This window comes from Dama dama, chromosome 5 (assembly GCF_033118175.1).
Source record: "Dama dama isolate Ldn47 chromosome 5, ASM3311817v1, whole genome shotgun sequence".
Lineage (NCBI taxonomy): Eukaryota > Metazoa > Chordata > Mammalia > Artiodactyla > Cervidae > Dama > Dama dama.
The window spans coordinates 971,299-988,690 of NC_083685.1; the positions used below are offsets into that span (position 1 = coordinate 971,299).

Below are 17,392 nucleotides of genomic sequence, written 5' to 3' on the forward strand. Positions count from 1 at the left end.
CGTGCAGATGTTAAAGTTGAGGCAGCAGAGAGAAGAAATGTTCGGTCTAGGCAGTGTTTGCCAGCTTTAGTAAGAGAACAGACAGACTCGCGTCCTGTTGCTCACGTGCTGACTTGTGAGGCACCTGTAAGGGGCTGGTGGGGGCACCCAAGAGGAGCGGGGGCTCGGGGGCAGTGCTGTGTTGGCCACAGATGGGTGGCACTCCCCTGGGGAGCGGGGCCAGCCTGGGCGGGGTCGGGGGCGGCGGGCAGTCCCCCCACTGACGCCCCTGTGTCACAGGGATGATGCAGTGTGTGATCGCCGTCGCCGACAAGGTGTTCGACGCCTTCCTGAACATGATGGCAGAGAAAGTAAGCCTCGGGGGGGTGCCCGCCTGCTCGCCGACACGCGTGCGGGGCCTGCAGCCTGTGTCCTCTGAACCCAGGCCAAGACCAAGGAGAACGAGGAGGAGCTGGAGCGCCACGCGCAGTTCTTGCTGGTCAACTTCAACCACGTCCACAAGCGCATCCGCAGGGTGGCCGACAAGTACCTGTCTGGGCTGGTGGACAAGTGAGCTCCGCTCCCTGCCGGGCCACGCGCCGTCCCCCAGTCCACGTTCCCCCGGAGGTCCTGGGTGTCCCCTGGCCCATAGGAGGACTGGGCCCGCCCTGAGCGCCCTGCACCCTACGCTGTTCCTGCCGTGCCGAGAGCCTCGTGGAATGGCCGCCGGGGGAGGGTGCTAAGGGCGACCCGGGCCTGCCCCACAGCCCCGTAACGACCTCAGACAGTGAACGGGCCTGCGTGGTCCCCGCAGCAGATGCTGTCCCGGCAGCGCCGGAGGGCGTGTCTGAGCCAGCCTCCGCGCCTGCAGCCTGCTTCGTGGGCCGCTGGCTCCCGGCAGCTCCTCCTGTGTACCCCAAGGTGCCACATGCAGACAGCTGTTACTTACCCTCAGACTTCCTGCGCGTGCAGCCGTGCCCCCAGCCCCTGTTGTTCAAGGGTCCCGTCTTGCCATTTTCAGTGTGAGAGTAGGGAGCCATGGATGGAAACGGAGGACCCCGTAGAGAGCAGGGGACGCCTGGCCGGTGGCCAGGACGGTGGGGTTGGGTGGCCTCGGGAGCACGGCTCCGGGTGGGGTGCTCTGGGCCCTGAGCAGAGGGCTCTGGGTGCAGGTTCCCCCACTTGCTCTGGAGCGGGACGGTGCTGAAGACCATGCTGGACATCCTGCAGACCCTATCGCTGTCGCTGAGCGCCGTGAGTGCCCCGCCTGCCCCGCCGAGCCTGCCTCCCGCCCCAAGCGGAGGGCGGGGGTGCCTGCACAGATGGGCGGAGGCAGGGAGGGAAGCGCCCGTGGGGCCGTGGTGCGAGGTGGGCCCTGTGCTTTCAGGACATCCACAAGGACCAGCCGTACTATGAGATTCCCGACGCGCCCTACCGCATCACCGTCCCGGACACCTACGAGGCCCGAGAGGTAGGTGGGTGGGGCCCAGCCAGGGCCCGGGGCTCGGCCCAGCCCTGGGGCACTGAGTGCTGCCTGCCCTCGCCCCCTCTGCCAGAGCATCGTCAAGGACTTTGCCGCGCGCTGCGGGATGATCCTTCAGGAGGCCATGAAGTGGGCGCCCACGGCCACCAAGTCCCATCTGCAGGTACTTCCTTGAGGCCAGCAGGACGCTCCCTTGGTGACCTCCTTCCAGCTGTCGGGAGCTTTACCCACAGGGCGTGCTCAACCTTCACACGGCACTGGTGTGATGGGCCGGGGGCAGCAGGGGTACCAGGGGCGGGTGTGCCCGTCCGGGTGGGGCGTGCAGTGCGACTGCGGAGGGGCTGAGGGCAGCTGACCGGGCGTGTGGGGGCGCGGCGGGGCGGCGCCAGCTTGGAGGCTCGGCCGGCTGCCCACCTGCCACGCAGAAGCGTGGTTCCGCTCCGCGGTAACGCGGGCCCCATCGCAGGAGTACCTGAACAAGCACCAGAACTGGCTGTCGGGGCTGTCGCAGCACACGGGGCTGGCCATGGCCACCGAGAGCGTCCTGCACTATGCCGGCTACAACAGGCAGAACACGAGCCTCGGGGTATGTGCATGGCGGACCCCTTGTCACGAGCATGCATGCCGGTCCCCTGTGGGGTCAGATCCACGCAGTGGATGGACAGCGGTGCTGGACCATTGTGGACAGCATGGCCATTGTGGTGTGTTTGCAGGCGACGCAGCTCACGGAGCGGCCGGCCTGCGTCAAGAAGGACTACTCCAGCTTCATGGCCTCACTGAACCTGCGCAACCGCTACGCGGGCGAGGTACCTCCCCCACCTGCCTGCCCGCCTCGTCCCTCCCCCGGGGCTGACGGGAGGTCTGTCTCTGGGGAAGGTCCAGTCTTCGGAAGGGGTGGGAGTTCCTCTCAAGTCTTGAGAAAGAAAAAAATGCCCAACTCAAGAAGCCCCCTGCCCTGGGGGTCCGTCCAAAACCTGGGGAGCAGAAGCAGCAGCTTCTGCAGGAGCTCTGGGGGCAGGGGGTGGGTTGCGGGGACAGCCTGGCACTCGGCGCCCGCAGGGGCCGTGGGCGGGGCAGCCGGGCCACGTGCGCCTCCGCCGCCCGCAGGTGTACGGGATGATCCGGTTCTCAGACGCCACAGGCCACACGTCGGACCTGAACAAGATGATGGTCCAGGAGCTGAGGGCCGCACTGAGCGCTGGCGATGCTCAGCAGTACACGCAGGCCATGTTCAAGCTGACCGCCATGCTCATCAGCAGCAAAGGTACCGGCCCAGAGGCTGCGACCGCGCCGTGCACGGGGGTGGGGGTCGCGGGCCCACCCACTGGGGCCTCTGAACGGCGTCCGCCTGGTTGCAGACTGTGACCCGCAGCTCCTCCACCACCTGTGCTGGGGCCCCCTGCAGATGTTCAACGAGCACGGCATGGAGACCGCCCTGGCCTGCTGGGAGTGGCTGCTGGCCGGCAAGAACGGGGTGGAGGTGCCGGTAAGGCGCTGGCCATGGGGCCCTAAGGTTGGAGAACCAGCCTTGGCCCCGTGGCTGTGGAGCATGGAGACTCCGGGCAGGCCACTTTGTACCCCCGGGGCCTCACACATCGAAAGCCCGACCCCAGGACCGTCTCTGGGTTAGAGGGGACTTGGGCCTGACACTGTCGTTCCCCCAGTGCTCGGCAGGGGGCGCCCTTGCTCCGCTGGTGGCTGCTTTGCATCCCCCAGTCTGTGCCCGACGAGGGGTATCTCCTGACGTCCAAGGTAAGGAGCAGCGGCTGCGCTTTGCTGGAGCAGCTGTGAAGAGATACCCCACGTCCAAGGTAAGAGAAAGCTAAGTAAAATGGTAGGTGTTGTGAGAAGGCATCAGACAGCAGACATACTGAAAGCATAATCGCAGAAAACTAGCCAATCTGATCACAGGACCACAGCCTTGTCTAACTCAGTGAAACTAAGCCATGGTGTGTGGGGCCACCCAAGACGGACGGGTCATGGTGGAGAGGTCTGGCAGAATGTGGTCCACTGGAGAAGGGAATGGCAAACCACTTCAGTATTCTTGCCTTGAGAACCCCATGAACAGTATGAGAAGGCAAAATGATAGGATACTGAAAGATGAACTCCCCAGGTAGGTAGGTGCCCAATATGCTACTGGAGATCGGTGGAGAAATAACTCCAGAAAGAATGAAGGGATGGACCCAAAGCAAAAACAACACCCAGTTGTGGATGTGACTGGTGATAGAAGCAAGGTCCAACACTGTAAAGAGCAATATTGCATACGAACCTGGAATTTTAGGTCCACGAATCAAGGCAAATTGGAAGTGGTCAAACAGGAGATGTCAAGAGTGAATGTTGACATTCTAGGAATCAGCGAACTAAAATGGACTGGAATGGGTGAATAACTCAGGTGACCATTATATCTGCTACTGTGGGTAGGAATCCCTTAGAATCATGTTGGCCATCATGGCCAACAAAAGAGTCCGAAATGCAGTACTTGATTGCAATCTCAAAAACAACAGAATGATCTCTGTTCATTTCCCAGGCAAACCATTCAATATCACGGTAATCCAAGCCTATGCCTCAACCCGTAACGCTGAAGAAGCTGAAGTTGAACAGTTCTATCAAGACCTACAAGACCTTTTAGAACTAACACCCAAAAAAGATGTCCTTTTCATTATAGGGGACTGGAATGCAAAAGTAGGAAGTCAAGAAACACCTGGAGTAACAGGCAAATTCGGCCTTGGAGTACAGAGTGAAGCAGGGCAAAGGCTAATAGAGTTTTGCCAAGAGAACGCACTGATCATAGCAAACACCATCTTCCAACAACACAAGAGAAGACTCTACACATGGACATCACCAGATGGTCAACACCGAAATCAGATTGATTCTATTCTTTGCAGCCAAAGATGTAGAAGCTCTATACAGTCAGCAAAAACAAGACCGGGAGCTGACTGTGGCTCAGATCATGAATTCCTTATTGCCAAATTCAGACTTAAATTGAAGAAAGTAGGGAAGACCACTAGACCATTCAGGTATGACCTAAATCAAATCCCTTACGAATATACAGTGGAAGTGAGAAATAGATTTAAGGGACTAGATCTGATAGAGAGCCTGATGAACTATGGACGGAGGTTCGTGACATTGTACAGGAGGCAGGGATCAAGACCATTCCCATGGAAAAGAAATGCGAAAAAGCAAAATGGTTGTCCAAGGAGACCTTACAAATAGCTGTGAAAAAAAGAGAAGCGAAAAGCAAAGGAGAAAAGGAAAGATATTCCCATTTGAATGCGGAGTTCCAAAGAATAGCAAGGAGAGATAAGAAAGCCTTCCTCAGCAATCAATGCAAAGAAATAGAGGAAAAGAACAGAATGGGTAAGACTAGAGATCTCTTCAAGAAAATTAGAGATACCAAGGGAACGTTTCATACAAAGACAGTCACAATAAAGGACAGAAATGGTATAGACCTAACAGGAGCAGAAGATTTTAAGAAGAGGTGGCAAGAATACATAGAAGAATTGTACAAAAAAGATCTTCACAACCCAGGTAATCACAATGGTGTGATCACTCACCTAGAGCCAGACATCCTGCCTGGAATGTGAAGTCAAGTCGGTCATAGAAAGCATCACTACGAACAAAGCTAGTGGAGGTGATGGAATTCCAGTTGAGCTATTTCAAATCCTGAAAGATGATGCTGTGAAAGTGCTGCACTCAATATGCCAGCAAATTTGGAAAACTCAGCAGTGGCCACAGGACTGGAAAAGGTCAGTTTTCATTCCAATCCCAAAGAAGGGGAATGCCAAAGAACACTCAAACTGCCGCACTATTGCACTCATCTCACACGCTAGTAAAGTAATGCTCAAAATTCTCCAAGCTAGGCTTCAGCAATACGTGAACCGTGAACTTGCAGATGTTCAAGCTGGTTTTGGAAAAGGCGGAGTAACCAGAGATCAAATTGCCAACATCCACTGGATCATCGAAAAAGCAAGAGAGTTCCAGAGAAACATCTATTTCTGCTTCATTGACTATGCCAAAGCCTTTGACTGTGTGGATCACAATAAACTGTGGGAAATTATGAAAGAAATGGGAATACCAGACCACCTGACCTGCCTCTTGAGAAACCTGTATGCAGGTCAGGAAGCAAAGGTTAGAATGGGACATGGAACAACAGACTGGGTCCAAATCGGGAAAGGAGTACGTCAAGGCTGTATATTGTCACCCTGCTTATTTAACTTATATGTAGGTACATCATGAGAAATGCTGGGCTGGAAGAAGCACAAGCTGGAATCAAGATTGCCGCGAGAAATATCAATAACCTCAGATATGCAGATGACACCACCCTTATGGCAGAAAGTGAAGAGGTACTAAAAAGCCTCTTGATGAAAGTGAAAGAGGAGAGTGAAAAAGGTGGCTTAAAGCTCAACATTCAGAAAACTAAGATCATGGCATCTGGTCCCATTACATCATGGGAAATAGATGGGGAAACAGTGGAAACTGTCAGACTATTTTTTGGGGCTCCAAAATCACTGCATATGGTGACTGCAGCCATGAAATTAAAAGACACTTACTCCTTGGAAGGAAAGTTCTGACCAACCTAGATAGCATATTAAAAAGCAAAGACATTACTTTGCCGACAAAGGCCCGTCTAGTCAAGGCTATGGTTTTTCCAATGGTCATGTATGGATGTGAGAGTTGGACTATAAAGAAAGCTTAGCACCGAAGAATTGATGCTTTTGAACTGTGGTGTTGGAGAAGACTCTTGAGAGTCCCTTGGACAGCAAGGAGATCCAACCAGTCCATCCTAGGGGAGATCAGTCCTGGGTGTTCATTGGAAAGACTGATGCTGAAGCTGAAACTCCAATACTTTGGCCACTTCATGCAAGGAGGTGACTCATTGGAAAAGACTCTGATGCTGGGAGGGATTGGGGGCAGCAGGAGAAGGGGACGACAGAGGATGAGATGGCTGGATGGCATCACCAACTCGATGGACTTGAGTTTGAGTAAACTCCGGGAGTTGGCGATGGACAGGGAGCCCTGGCATGCTGCGATTCATGGGGCCACAAAGAATCGGATACGACTGAGCAACTGAACTGAACTGAGTCGTGTCTGACTCTGCGACCCATGGGACTCCCCAGGCAAGAGTACTGGAGTGGGGTGCCATTTCCTTCTCCAGGGGATCTTTCCGAATCAGGGATCTAACCTGGGTCTCCCACACTGCAGGCAGACTCTTAACTGTCTGAGCCACGAGGGCGCATGTGTTTATCCCCAGCAGCTGGGTCTCAGCTGCCCAGGAGGGCAGCCCCCTGTGTCTGTGTTTCTGGACTTCCTGCTGGAGGGGACCCAAGGAGAGGAGGGTCACATAACATCTGAAAACAGATTTATGTTTCCAAGATTCCCGTTAGTTTCCATGGTAACATGGGATGTGCCTAGTACTTCCTGCGTTTATTTAGCTGAGATGTGTGGTCAGAAGGGGGTTCTGTTTTCCTTGCTCCTGAGGGAGTTAGCTGGGTAACTTCCAAGGATGCAGCTGGGGTGTTCCCGGTCGGGGGCACGGTCCTGGCTGAGGTGAGGGGTCACTGGCCCTGACCCCAGGAGGGAGGTCGGCCGGGGCTGGGCCATCTCTGGCCTGCTGGCTGTGCCATCTTCAGGGCCCGCAGCAGGTTCTGACTGCATGCCCACGGTGACGGCATGGGCGCCGCGCTCTGTGCCCACCTGTCCGTCTCACGCGGCTCTTGCCCCTGTGGGGAGGGGGCTCTGCGGTCACGGCTGCACCCCCGCCATCGGGGCTTGTGCGTGACTTGTCCCCATCTGTGTCCCTGCTGTGCGGGGCACACGCCTTGCAACCGCGCTGTGTGTTGTCAGGGCTTTTCCTAAGCCGGCGGGTCTGTCCAGACCGCATCCACTCCTCATGTTCCTGTGAGCCCAGGTCCGCAGTCCTCTCCCGCACTTCCTGGGCTGCGGACGGCGGGCGGGAACATGCACCTTCATCCCGCGTGGTGGCAGCTTTTCCCAGGTCTGCAGTCCTGAGTTGGCAGCTGTGTTGTTTAGGAGCTTAGGTTTTTTAATAACTTGAGTCTTATGTGCCTGGGTGTGATGTCCTGTGTATTTTATGCTGGGACTTCTTGAACTTACGAAATTTAGAGATTTCAGACTTTTAATCACACTGGGAAAATTTCAGGCTGCTGTTTCATGCAGTATATTTTTTACCCCGTTTTGCCCGTCTCCTCACTCGGGGTCTGGGGGTGCCCGCTTCAGGCCTCAGACGGTGGCCGTGCCCACGGACCTCGGCACTCTCGTGGGCCACTGCACTCTCTCGCATTCTGGCCCGCTTCAGCTAGGCTCCATCCAGTTTCCCCGGACGTTCTCCTGCCTTACGCATTCTGTCGTTAAACCATTTTTAGTGTTAAGTTTTATTTCAGATATTATAATTATCAGACCTAGGGTTCCTATTTCTTTTTTATGCTTTGTATTTCTTTGCTGACAAATCTCTGTTTACCTCTTCTATCTTTTCCTGTGAGTCTTTGAACATATTTGTAATGATTACTTGACAGTTCTTGCCTGCTCGGTCAGTTCTAGCGTCAGGGTCGTCTGTGTTAAAGTTTGTGACTGTCGGCCTGGCACTGTTTGTGGGAGAGCAGTGGGGGCCACAGGGCCGGGCGGGGGGGTGGTCCATCTTGTGTCCAGTGGCCAAAGCGAAGGCCACACCCCGAGGGTGGAGGCTCGGCAGAGGAGGGTGGGCTCTCCCGGTTTACACCCGCACTCACTCTCTTATTTTTCTCCAAAATTAGGAGAGGGCTTAAGGAAGGGTTTCTCTGCCAAGCACTTTGCTTTTCATTTGGGGTCTGTGAGACTCCAGCCTGCCTCCTGCCGTCACCAGTCGCTAGGCTGGCTTGAGGTCTTGGCCTTGGCAGGACGATCTGCCACTTGTGCCAGACCTCATGCTGGCCTCGGGCTTGCCAGGGAAACACCATCTGGGGAGCGGCTCCTGGTGCGCTCTGCCCACCGCCCTCGACAGCCCACCGGTCCCCCGCTGGTTCCTGTCCTCTGGCCCTTGCTGCCGGTTCAGGGCTGAAGGTCGGCTGTCACCCTGGTGCCCGCCTCGCCTCCGCAGGGACCTGCGGGCCAGATCCAGCCACGCCTCCCCAGAGCGGGGCCCATTCCCTTTATTTCTCTGTCTTCAGTTTCTGGACCTTTCTGTTACTGGGCAGCGTGTGCTGTTACATATGGGCATGAAGGAGAACAGACAGATCAGCTGCGGCCCTAACTCAGAGGCGAGTCCTGCCGGCTTCCTGCCGTCTTTTTTGGGTTCGTGGGAAGATAAATCGCGAGCAGCCTTCTTGGCCTCATGCGGCACAGGGATCTGGGTCTTAGTGCCACTGAGGTGGGAGGGAATTCTGGCCCCTGGTTCAAGTGCACGGACCCAGCCTGGCCTCACCGTCCCCTGTCTGTAAATGCCAAGAAAGAAGCCTCGCTGCATGGCGAGCCTTAGTGGATGCTGTCAGGTCGACCTTTTACCTCTAAGGCATCTTCAGAATCGGACCACCTCCCTGCCCTGAAAGGAGTCACTTCAGTTCACTTGTTCCGTCATGTCCAGCTCTTTGTGAGCCCATGGACTGCAGCACAGCAGGTCTCCCTGTCCATCACCAACTCCCGGGGTTTGTTCAAACTCATTTCCATTGAGTTGGTGATGGTATCCAACCATCTCATCCTCTGTCGTCCCCTTCTCCTGCCCTTAATCTTTCCCAGCATCAGGGTCTTTTCCAATGAGTCAGTTCTTCACATCAGGTGGCCAGAGTATTGGAGCTTTAGCTTCAGCATCAGTCCCTCCAATGAATATTCAGGACTGATTTCCATTAGGATGGACTGGTTGGACCTCCTTGCAGTCCTAGGGACTCTCAAGAGTCTTCTCCAACACCACAGTTCAAAAGCATCAATTCTTCGGCGCTCAGCTTTCTTTATAGTCCAACTCTCACATCCATACATGACCACTGGAAAAACCATAAGCTTTGACTTGGCGGACCTTTGTCGGCAAAGTAATGTCTCTGCTTTTTAATATGCTGTCTAGGTTGGTCATAGATTTTCTTCCACATAGTAAGCATCTTTTAATTCATGGCTGCTGTCACCATCTGTGGTGATTTGGGAGCCCAAGAAAAGAAAGTCTGTCACTGTTTCCACTGTTTCCGCATCTATTTGCCATGAAGTGATGGGACCAGATGCCATGATTTTAGTTTTTTGAATGTTGAATTTTAAGCCAGCTTTTTCACTCTCCTCTTTCACTTTCATCAGGAGGCTCTTTAGTTCCTCTTTACCTTCTGCCATCAGGATGGTGTCATCTGCCCTCTGAGGTCATTGGTATTTCTCCCAGCAGCCTTGATCCCAGCATGTGCTTCCTCCAGCCTGGCGTTTCCCATGATGCATCTGCACATAAGTAAGCAGGATGCCAGCATGCAGCCCTGACGCACTCCTTCCCAAGTTTGGAACCCTCCATTGCTCCATGTCCGGTTCTAACTGTTGCTTCTTGACCTGCATACAGGTTTCTCAGGAGGCAGGTCAGGTGGTCTGGTATTCCCATCTCTTTAAGAATCTTCCAGTTTGTTGTGATCCACACAAAGGCTTTGGCACTGTCAATGAAGCAGAAGTAGATGTGTTTCTGGAAGTCTCTTGCTTTCTTGATGATCCAGCAGATGTTGGCGATTTGATCTCTGGTTCCTCTGCCTTTTCTGAATCCAACTTGAACATCTGGAAGTTTTCGGTTCACATATTGCTGAAGCCTGGCTTTGAGAAATTTGAGCATTACTTTACTAGCGTGTGAGATGAGTGTAATTGTGCGGTAGTTTGAGGATTCTTTGGCATTGCCCTTCTTGGAATTGGAATGAAAACTGACCTTTTCCAGTCCTGTGGCCACTGCTGAGTTTTCCAAATTTGCTGACATATTGAGTGCAGCACTTTCACAGCATCATCTTTCAGGATTTGAAATAGCTCAACTGGAATTCCATCACCTCTACACTAGCTTTGTTCGTAGTGATACTTCCTAAGGGCCTCTTGACTTCACATTCCAGGATGTCTGGTTCTAGGTGAGTGATCACACCATCGTGATTATCTGGGTCGTGAAGATCTTTCTTGTACAGTTCTGTGTATTCTTGCCACCTCTTCTTAAAATCTTCTGCTTCTGTTACGTTCGTACCATTTCTGTCCTTTATCGACCCCATCTTTGTTTGAAATGTTCCTTTGGTATCTCTGATTTTCCTGAAGAGATCTCTAGTCTTTCCCATTCTACTGTTTTCGTCTGTCTCTTTGCATTTGGAAGGAGTTGCTGCCCTCCAAACCCCACGCCTTGGTGGTGGGGACTCAGGCTCCACTCGGCCCCCACAGCTCTTCCCAGGCCTGGTTTTGGGCATGAAGACAACAACATGAAGGTGTTGTCGCGGGTCCGTTCGGTGGAAGTGGCACTGGGTTCTGGAGGCCCTGAGCAGGTGGTGTGGACACAGGTGGGCGCAGCAAAGCGGGACATGTGCCCAGCTGTGGTCCTGGAGGGGCGTGTGGTGAAAGAAGGCCAGGGGTGGGGTCATCACGGGACCTTGGTGGTTTTATTTTTCTTCATACTTCCTCAGTTTTCTAAGTTTCCAACGAGCATATGTTCCTTTTATAATTAAAAACCGCCGAGAAAACTTAGCCGGCCCCTTTCTGTGCCTCACAGAGGCGCTGATGGCCACGTTCTTTCAGTTCATGCGGGAGATGGCGGGGGCCTGGCAGATGACGGTGGAGCAGAAGTTCGGCCTGTTTTCTGCGGAGATAAAGGAAGCAGACCCGCTGGCCGCATCAGAAGCCAGTCAACCCAAGCCGTGTGCCCCTGAGGTGACCCCTCACTACATCTGGATTGACGTACGTGCCCCCCAGGTTCCTCCCACTCTTCCCCCGGGTTGGGGGCTGCCCCGAGGCTCCTGGTTGAAGATGCCCCTCTGGGAAGGGGCGGTACTGGACCCCCTCTCCCCCAGACACCTGGCCCCTGCCTTGCAGACCCCACCTGCCCTCTGGCGGGCCCCACAGGCAGCATGTCCCCCCGCCCCCACCCCTCACCCCTCACAGTTCCTGGTGCAGCGGTTCGAGATCGCCAAGTACTGCAGCTCCGACCAGGTGGAGATCTTCTGCAGCCTGCTGCAGCGCTCCCTGTCGCTTAGCATCGGGGGCGCTGCGGGCAGCATGAACCGGCACGTGGCGGCCATCGGGCCCCGCTTCAGGTAAGAGCCGGGGGGATGGAGGCGGGGAGCTACTGCCTGCAGGTGGGCCCCGAGCTGGGGCAGCTGGAGGTGGAGCACTGAGCCAGCCCCCCTCATAGGCTGCTGACCCTCGGCCTGTCCCTGCTGCACGCGGACGTGCTGCCCAACGCCACCATCCGCAACGTGCTCCGCGAGAAGATCTACTCCACCGCCTTCGACTACTTCAGGTGCCCGCCGCCCCTACCCCGGGCCGGGTCCCCCCGCCGCGCACCTGGCTCTCACCCCGGTCCCCACCCATCTGCAGCTGCCCCCCAAGATTCCCGACCCAGGGGGAGAAGCGGCTACGTGAGGACATCAGTGTGATGATCAAGTTCTGGACCGCCATGTTCTCAGACAAGAAGTACCTGACTGCCAGCCAGCTTGTTCCCCCAGGTATGCCGGCCCGCTCTCCGCTCCCCCACCGTGCTCTGGGCCAGGAGTGGGGGTAGGGCCCCCGGGCCAGGCAGACGCCCTCGGCTTAGCTTCCCAGCGCCAGGCTGTTCACAGGTGTCCCGCATGCCTGTCAGTCCACCCTGGGCTGAGGCTGGTGGGCCAGAAGGGGCGAGGCACGGTCCATCGTCACCCAGCCGGGCAGCCCTTTCGGGAGCGACTCTAACATAAGCGTCGTGGGAGCGTCCCCGCGGTCAGGCCCTTGCCTGCAGCAGCTAGGGCCCCAGGGTCTCTGCAGCAGACCCATGCAGGCGGCCTGTCTGCCAGGACAGGGGACAGCACCCACACCGAGTGTCCCGGTGGCTCCTGGCTCCCCCGGAGCAGGGCCGGCGGCCCCACGTCTGCCCTGGCCCCCCTGTGCGGGAGCACAACTGGGGGGCAGGTGCCCCATGGCCACTGCGGGTGGCACTCGGGGAGCACCGCCTGCTGTGGGAAGCTTCTGCTGCAGCGGTCTGCCGGAGTTCACGGGTGCCTGGCTCCCTGTGAAGCCATCTCCCCCGTCTCCTCCCCCATGGCTGCCTCGTTCTAGAATGCTGTGTCTGCCCGCAGACAACCAGGACACCCGGAGCAACCTGGACATCGCGGTCGGCTCTCGCCAGCAGGCCACGCAGGGCTGGATCAACACGTACCCACTGTCCAGTGGCATGTCCACCATTTCCAAGAAGTCAGGTCGGTGAGGCTTTTCACCTGGGCCCCTCGGGTCCTTGGGGTGGTAGAGCGTCTCTGAGGGACACCCTGTGTCTACCCCCCGCCCCAGGCATGTCCAAGAAAACCAACCGGGGCTCTCAGCTGCACAAGTACTACATGAAGCGCCGGACCCTGCTGCTGTCACTGCTGGTGAGGCCGCCCGTTAGGCCCGAGCCGGGGTGGGGGGCGGCTGGGGACACACAGGGACACAGCCATGTCCCTGTCTGTCCCCCAGGCCACCGAGATCGAGCGCCTCATCACCTGGTATAACCCGCTGTCGGCCCCGGAACTGGAGCTGGACCAGGCAGGGGAGAGCAGCGTGGCCAACTGGAGGTCCAAGTACATCAGCCTGAGCGAGAAGCAGTGGAAGGACAACGTGAACCTCGCCTGGAGCATCTCGCCCCACCTGGCCGTGCAGCTGCCAGCCAGGTGCGCTCCAGGCCGCGCCCACGGCCACAGCGGCAGCGGGGCAGGGCGGGGGCGTCACCACCTGGGCCGTCGGGGGTGTCTCCTACGCGCTGTGCAGGGTGGGTTCTGTCCCGCTGGGGCCCAGCACCCCGCATCCCGAGGTGGTAATGGGGCCCCCAGGCCCATCTTGGTTGACGAGGAAAGGGAGCAGCTGGTAACTCCCGGGGGCGTCCGCGGGCTGCAGCGCCTGGGTTGTGAGCTCTCCCGGCAGCTCTGACCGACAGGAGCGGAGGGGGCCGAGTCCCTGCAGACCCCTGCCACCCCGTGAGCCCACACTGCCTGCTCGGTGCTTCCTCCACAGGCGCCAGGTCCACGCGGGGCAGGACCGCGGCCTGGCCACTCGCCCCCTCCTCCCACCCGCCGCGGTACCCTCTGGCCCACGGGCTGCTTGGGGCCTGGCCAAGGGAGGTGCGGTCCTTGAAAGGGGAAGGGCAGAGCCTTCCTGCTCCAGGCCCTCTGTCCGGGTCACCGCTGGTCGCAGTGAACCCGCCAGAAGCCAGGGTGCTCAGACGCTGCTGGGCGCCGGGCCTGGCCCTCAGTCCCAGGCTCCCCGGCGCTGTCCTCCGTGTGTGCCACCCACACCCCCTGCGCCTGCAGGTTCAAAAACACGGAAGCCATTGGCAACGAGGTGACGCGTCTGGTGCGCTTGGACCCGGGAGCCGTTAGTGACATCCCAGAAGCCATCAAGGTAGGGGGGCGGCGGGGGGTGGCCAGGGCAGGAAGGCACGGACTCTGAGCCACCTCCGGGGCCGCCTGGAGGAACGCGGCCAGCACCCTGAGCTCAGCGGGGTGAATGTGCTTCGCCCTGGCGGAGGTGTGCGGGTGGCAGCGCGCGTCGGCTTTGCTGGAATGCTGCTCAGCACACCCTGTGACCGCCCCCCCCCCGCCCAGTTCCTGGTCACCTGGCACACGATCGACGCCGACGCGCCCGAGCTCAGCCACGTGCTGTGCTGGGCGCCCGCGGACCCGCCCACGGGCCTGTCCTACTTCTCCAGCATGTACCCGCCGCACCCCCTCACCGCGCAGTACGGCGTCAAGGTCCTGCGGTCCTTCCCGCCGGTGAGCCCGTCTGCCGGGTGGGCCTCGGGGCCGCCCGGCCGCGGGGTGGGGGGCACTCGGGCACGCCGCGGGGCAGCCTGGTGCATGATGAGGCTGGTGCGGGCTGGGTGGGCTCCTGGGACCGCCGCCCTGGAGTCACGGCTGTACCCCCCCGCAGGACGCCATCCTGTTCTACATCCCCCAGATTGTGCAGGCGCTCAGGTATGACAAGGTGAGTCTGCGCCCACGCGTGCTCCCCAGCCCCGAGGGCCGGGCGGGCGGGGCACAGAGCCAGGACCTGGGCCCCAACTCTCACCCCACCACGCGGCCGTCCGGCGCCTGAGGCCCAGTCCCGCTGTGCAGGGTGAGCGGCTTCTGGAAGCATCACTGCCACTTCCTCAGGGTGGGTAGCCCAGCCCGGGACCTATCTTCTGGAAGGAGGTCTCGGCAGGCCCTGATTGCCACGCCCAGCTCTCTGTCTCCTGGGAGGAGAGGCCAGGTGCGCTAGTGAGCTGGGGCCAGCCTGGAGGAGTTCACGGGTTCAGAACCTGAACACGCCTGGAAGCTGGATGTCCGGTGTCCAGGTCGGGGGACTGGCTCCCCCGAGGCCCCTCTCCTCGCCAGGAGACGGAGTCACTGCCCTGTGTCCTCACGTGGTCATCCCACGTCTCTGCCCCGATCTCTTCTGAGGACATGAGTCAGCTCAGATGAGGCCCCACTGATCTCCTGTAACTTCACCAGCTCTTCAAAGGCCCACCTCCAGCCAGCTTTACACACAGTGAGGGCCTTCAGCAAGAGCAGGGCTTCAGCATGTGGGTGGGGGACACGGCAATTCAGCCATGAACATAGGCGTGCCCCGAAGGGGCCTGGACAGACAGCACCCATGGGGTGACCACGGCCGGGAGCCCTCACTGCCCCCGCCGGGCCCCGTGCCTCCCCGAGCCTGCAGCTGCAGGCAGCAGTGAGTGCCCCGGCCCCGCCCCACACGGCCCCCCGCCCCAGGCCGGGCCCCCAGACCACCCTGTCCCGGCCGAGCCCCAGGCCCTGCACTGGAGATCACATGTTCATGGGTCAGCCTCCGCTCTGTTTGCTGGGTTGGGGTTGGGTTTTTTGAAGTTTGACCTATTTGGGAAGCCCACCACCAAGTCAAGGACATTTGTCCAGGGAATACTTCACCAGATGGTGGGGGGAGCGGTAGATGGGGGCAGAGATGTCTGTGGGAAAGGAGAGGCCACCCCCAGGAGTCTTCCAGAAAGGCGAGCACCTTCATAACCTAGAGTGGGGACTCGCCCTGAGCTGGGCCTGACGCGGGAGGAGGAGAGGTCACAGGTGGGCAGGGGCCACCACACTCAACCACCAGCCTGTAGGGTTTTCTGGGACCCGCCTGCCCACACCTCACGCTGACAGCAGCAGAGGTGGGCTAGAGTCCAGGGGAGCGCGGGTGAGGCTGCCCGTGCCTGCGTGAGTGCAGACCCCGTGGTCGGCCAGCAGGCTGACTGCCAGCCCCAGACAGCTGCTCACACCCGGCTCGCGGCTGCTCGGGTGCACCGGGCCTCGCTGGGGGCCGGGCCGGGCTGACCACAGCCTCACCGCTGTAGATGGGCTACGTGCGGGAGTACATCCTGTGGGCCGCCTCCCAGTCCCAGCTGCTGGCGCACCAGTTCATCTGGAACATGAAGACCAACATCTACGTAGACGAAGAGGGCCACCAGAAGGACCGTGAGTGCCGGCCCCCGTGAGGCCCTGCCCTTCCCCCTGCCCGGGTCGTCCCCTCCGCCCCCACCTTGGCCCGCAGCTCCGTCCTGCAGCTCCCCGGGCGGCCGCCCCACACGTCCTCAGGGCAGGGTCCACAGAGAGGGCCCGGGGCCTGGGCTCAGCCGCAGCATCTCCACAGCCGACATCGGCGAGCTCCTGGAGCAGCTGGTGGAGGAGATCACGGGCTCCCTCTCCGGCCCAGCCAAGGACTTCTACCAGCGGGAGTTCGACTTCTTCAACAAGATCACCAACGTTTCAGCCATCATCAAGTAAGCGCACCTTCTCCAGGCCCCATGCGGGCAAGCTGTCCTGGAGGCGGTGTGCACATGGCCCCCGCCAAGGAGCAGCCGGATGGGAGTCTGCCTGCGTGTCCGGGGCTCCCGCGGGCCCCCAGGTGCACAGAAAGCATGTGTTAGTTTCGCTTCGGGTCTGAGGCCACTGCTCTGGAGGCTCCGAGGGGCCCAGCAGTGTTAGGGAGCCAGACCCCGTGGCCGCCCTGAGGTCCTGTCTCGACTCACCTCCGTGGTCCATGTTCACACGGAGCGGACACTGACCTCGGACGCCCTGGCCCTGTGTTTGCGCAGGATGGGCCCTGGGGTCATGGACACTGGCTGAGCCCAGGGGAGGAGCCTGGCCCCCTCTGTCCCCAGCGCTCCGGCTCCTGCCCGGTCACCCTGTCCTTGCCTAGCTGTCAGGGTGGGCTCCCTGGGCTGCCCTCTGCACTGAGGGTGCAATTCCACATCAGCCCCTCATCTTGGGGCACAGAGGTCTGGGGGCTGCCAGAGGCCACCCAGGGCAGGGGCCCTCAGAGAGGCAGGCCTGCCCCAGAAGCGTGAAAGCCAGCGTCTGTGTCCTGGTCCCCAGGCCCTACCCCAAAGGTGACGAGAGGAAGAAGGCCTGCCTGTCGGCTCTCTCTGAAGTGAAGGTGCAGCCTGGTGAGCGGCGGGGGGAGCCTGGTGGGAAGGGGACGTGCGGGCTCTGGGTGCCTGGCACCCCTCTCCAGAACCTGCCCCGGCCAACGGTCACTCGTGGGCCTCCTGGCTCCAGCTGTTTTCTGAAGGCCGAGCCCTGTCCCAGGCAGCTGTGGTTCTAGGTTCCCGAGCTCCAGTGTAGCAGAAGCAGTGGGCGTAGAGAAGGGGCGTCCCCAGTGTGCCGGGGCCCGTGGGACAAGGGCCGTGCGCCTCCCTGGTGCTCCAGGTTGGGCAGGACAGAGCCCGGACGTCACCACACAGCTCTTGGTTCTTCACTGCCGCACACGCTCACTCTTCACACTCTGGCCCTGCCCACGTGCCCA

The 17,392-nt window shown here is 59.0% G+C and overlaps 2 protein-coding genes across 5 annotated transcripts in view; one reads left to right on the plus strand and one right to left on the minus strand.

Annotated features, from left to right (window-relative positions):
- The window catches only part of PI4KA (phosphatidylinositol 4-kinase alpha), a 62,705-nt gene that overhangs the window by 40,677 nt on the left and 4,636 nt on the right, over positions 1–17,392 (plus strand). Inside the window, exons 24-47 of one of the 3 annotated variants that reach the window (XM_061141377.1) lie at positions 280–350; positions 425–549; positions 1,152–1,233; positions 1,367–1,450; positions 1,536–1,625; positions 1,929–2,048; positions 2,176–2,268; positions 2,570–2,726; positions 2,821–2,948; positions 3,127–3,273; positions 8,626–8,715; positions 11,168–11,326; positions 11,531–11,682; positions 11,781–11,888; positions 11,966–12,093; positions 12,700–12,819; positions 12,908–12,987; positions 13,073–13,266; positions 13,903–13,993; positions 14,197–14,364; positions 14,522–14,575; positions 15,942–16,062; positions 16,238–16,367; positions 16,963–17,033. In XM_061141377.1, coding sequence (XP_060997360.1) covers positions 280–350; positions 425–549; positions 1,152–1,233; positions 1,367–1,450; positions 1,536–1,625; positions 1,929–2,048; positions 2,176–2,268; positions 2,570–2,726; positions 2,821–2,948; positions 3,127–3,273; positions 8,626–8,715; positions 11,168–11,326; positions 11,531–11,682; positions 11,781–11,888; positions 11,966–12,093; positions 12,700–12,819; positions 12,908–12,987; positions 13,073–13,266; positions 13,903–13,993; positions 14,197–14,364; positions 14,522–14,575; positions 15,942–16,062; positions 16,238–16,367; positions 16,963–17,033 — 2,763 coding nt within the window. The remainder of the gene's footprint in view (positions 1–279; positions 351–424; positions 550–1,151; positions 1,234–1,366; positions 1,451–1,535; positions 1,626–1,928; positions 2,049–2,175; positions 2,269–2,569; positions 2,727–2,820; positions 2,949–3,126; positions 3,274–8,625; positions 8,716–11,167; positions 11,327–11,530; positions 11,683–11,780; positions 11,889–11,965; positions 12,094–12,699; positions 12,820–12,907; positions 12,988–13,072; positions 13,267–13,902; positions 13,994–14,196; positions 14,365–14,521; positions 14,576–15,941; positions 16,063–16,237; positions 16,368–16,962; positions 17,034–17,392) is intronic. The other 2 variants (XM_061141378.1, XM_061141379.1) reach the window with 2 other exon arrangements.
- LOC133056245 (transmembrane protein 191-like) overlaps positions 1–17,392 on the minus strand; it is a 39,242-nt gene that overhangs the window by 11,008 nt on the left and 10,842 nt on the right. The gene's annotated exons all lie outside the window — the stretch shown is intronic.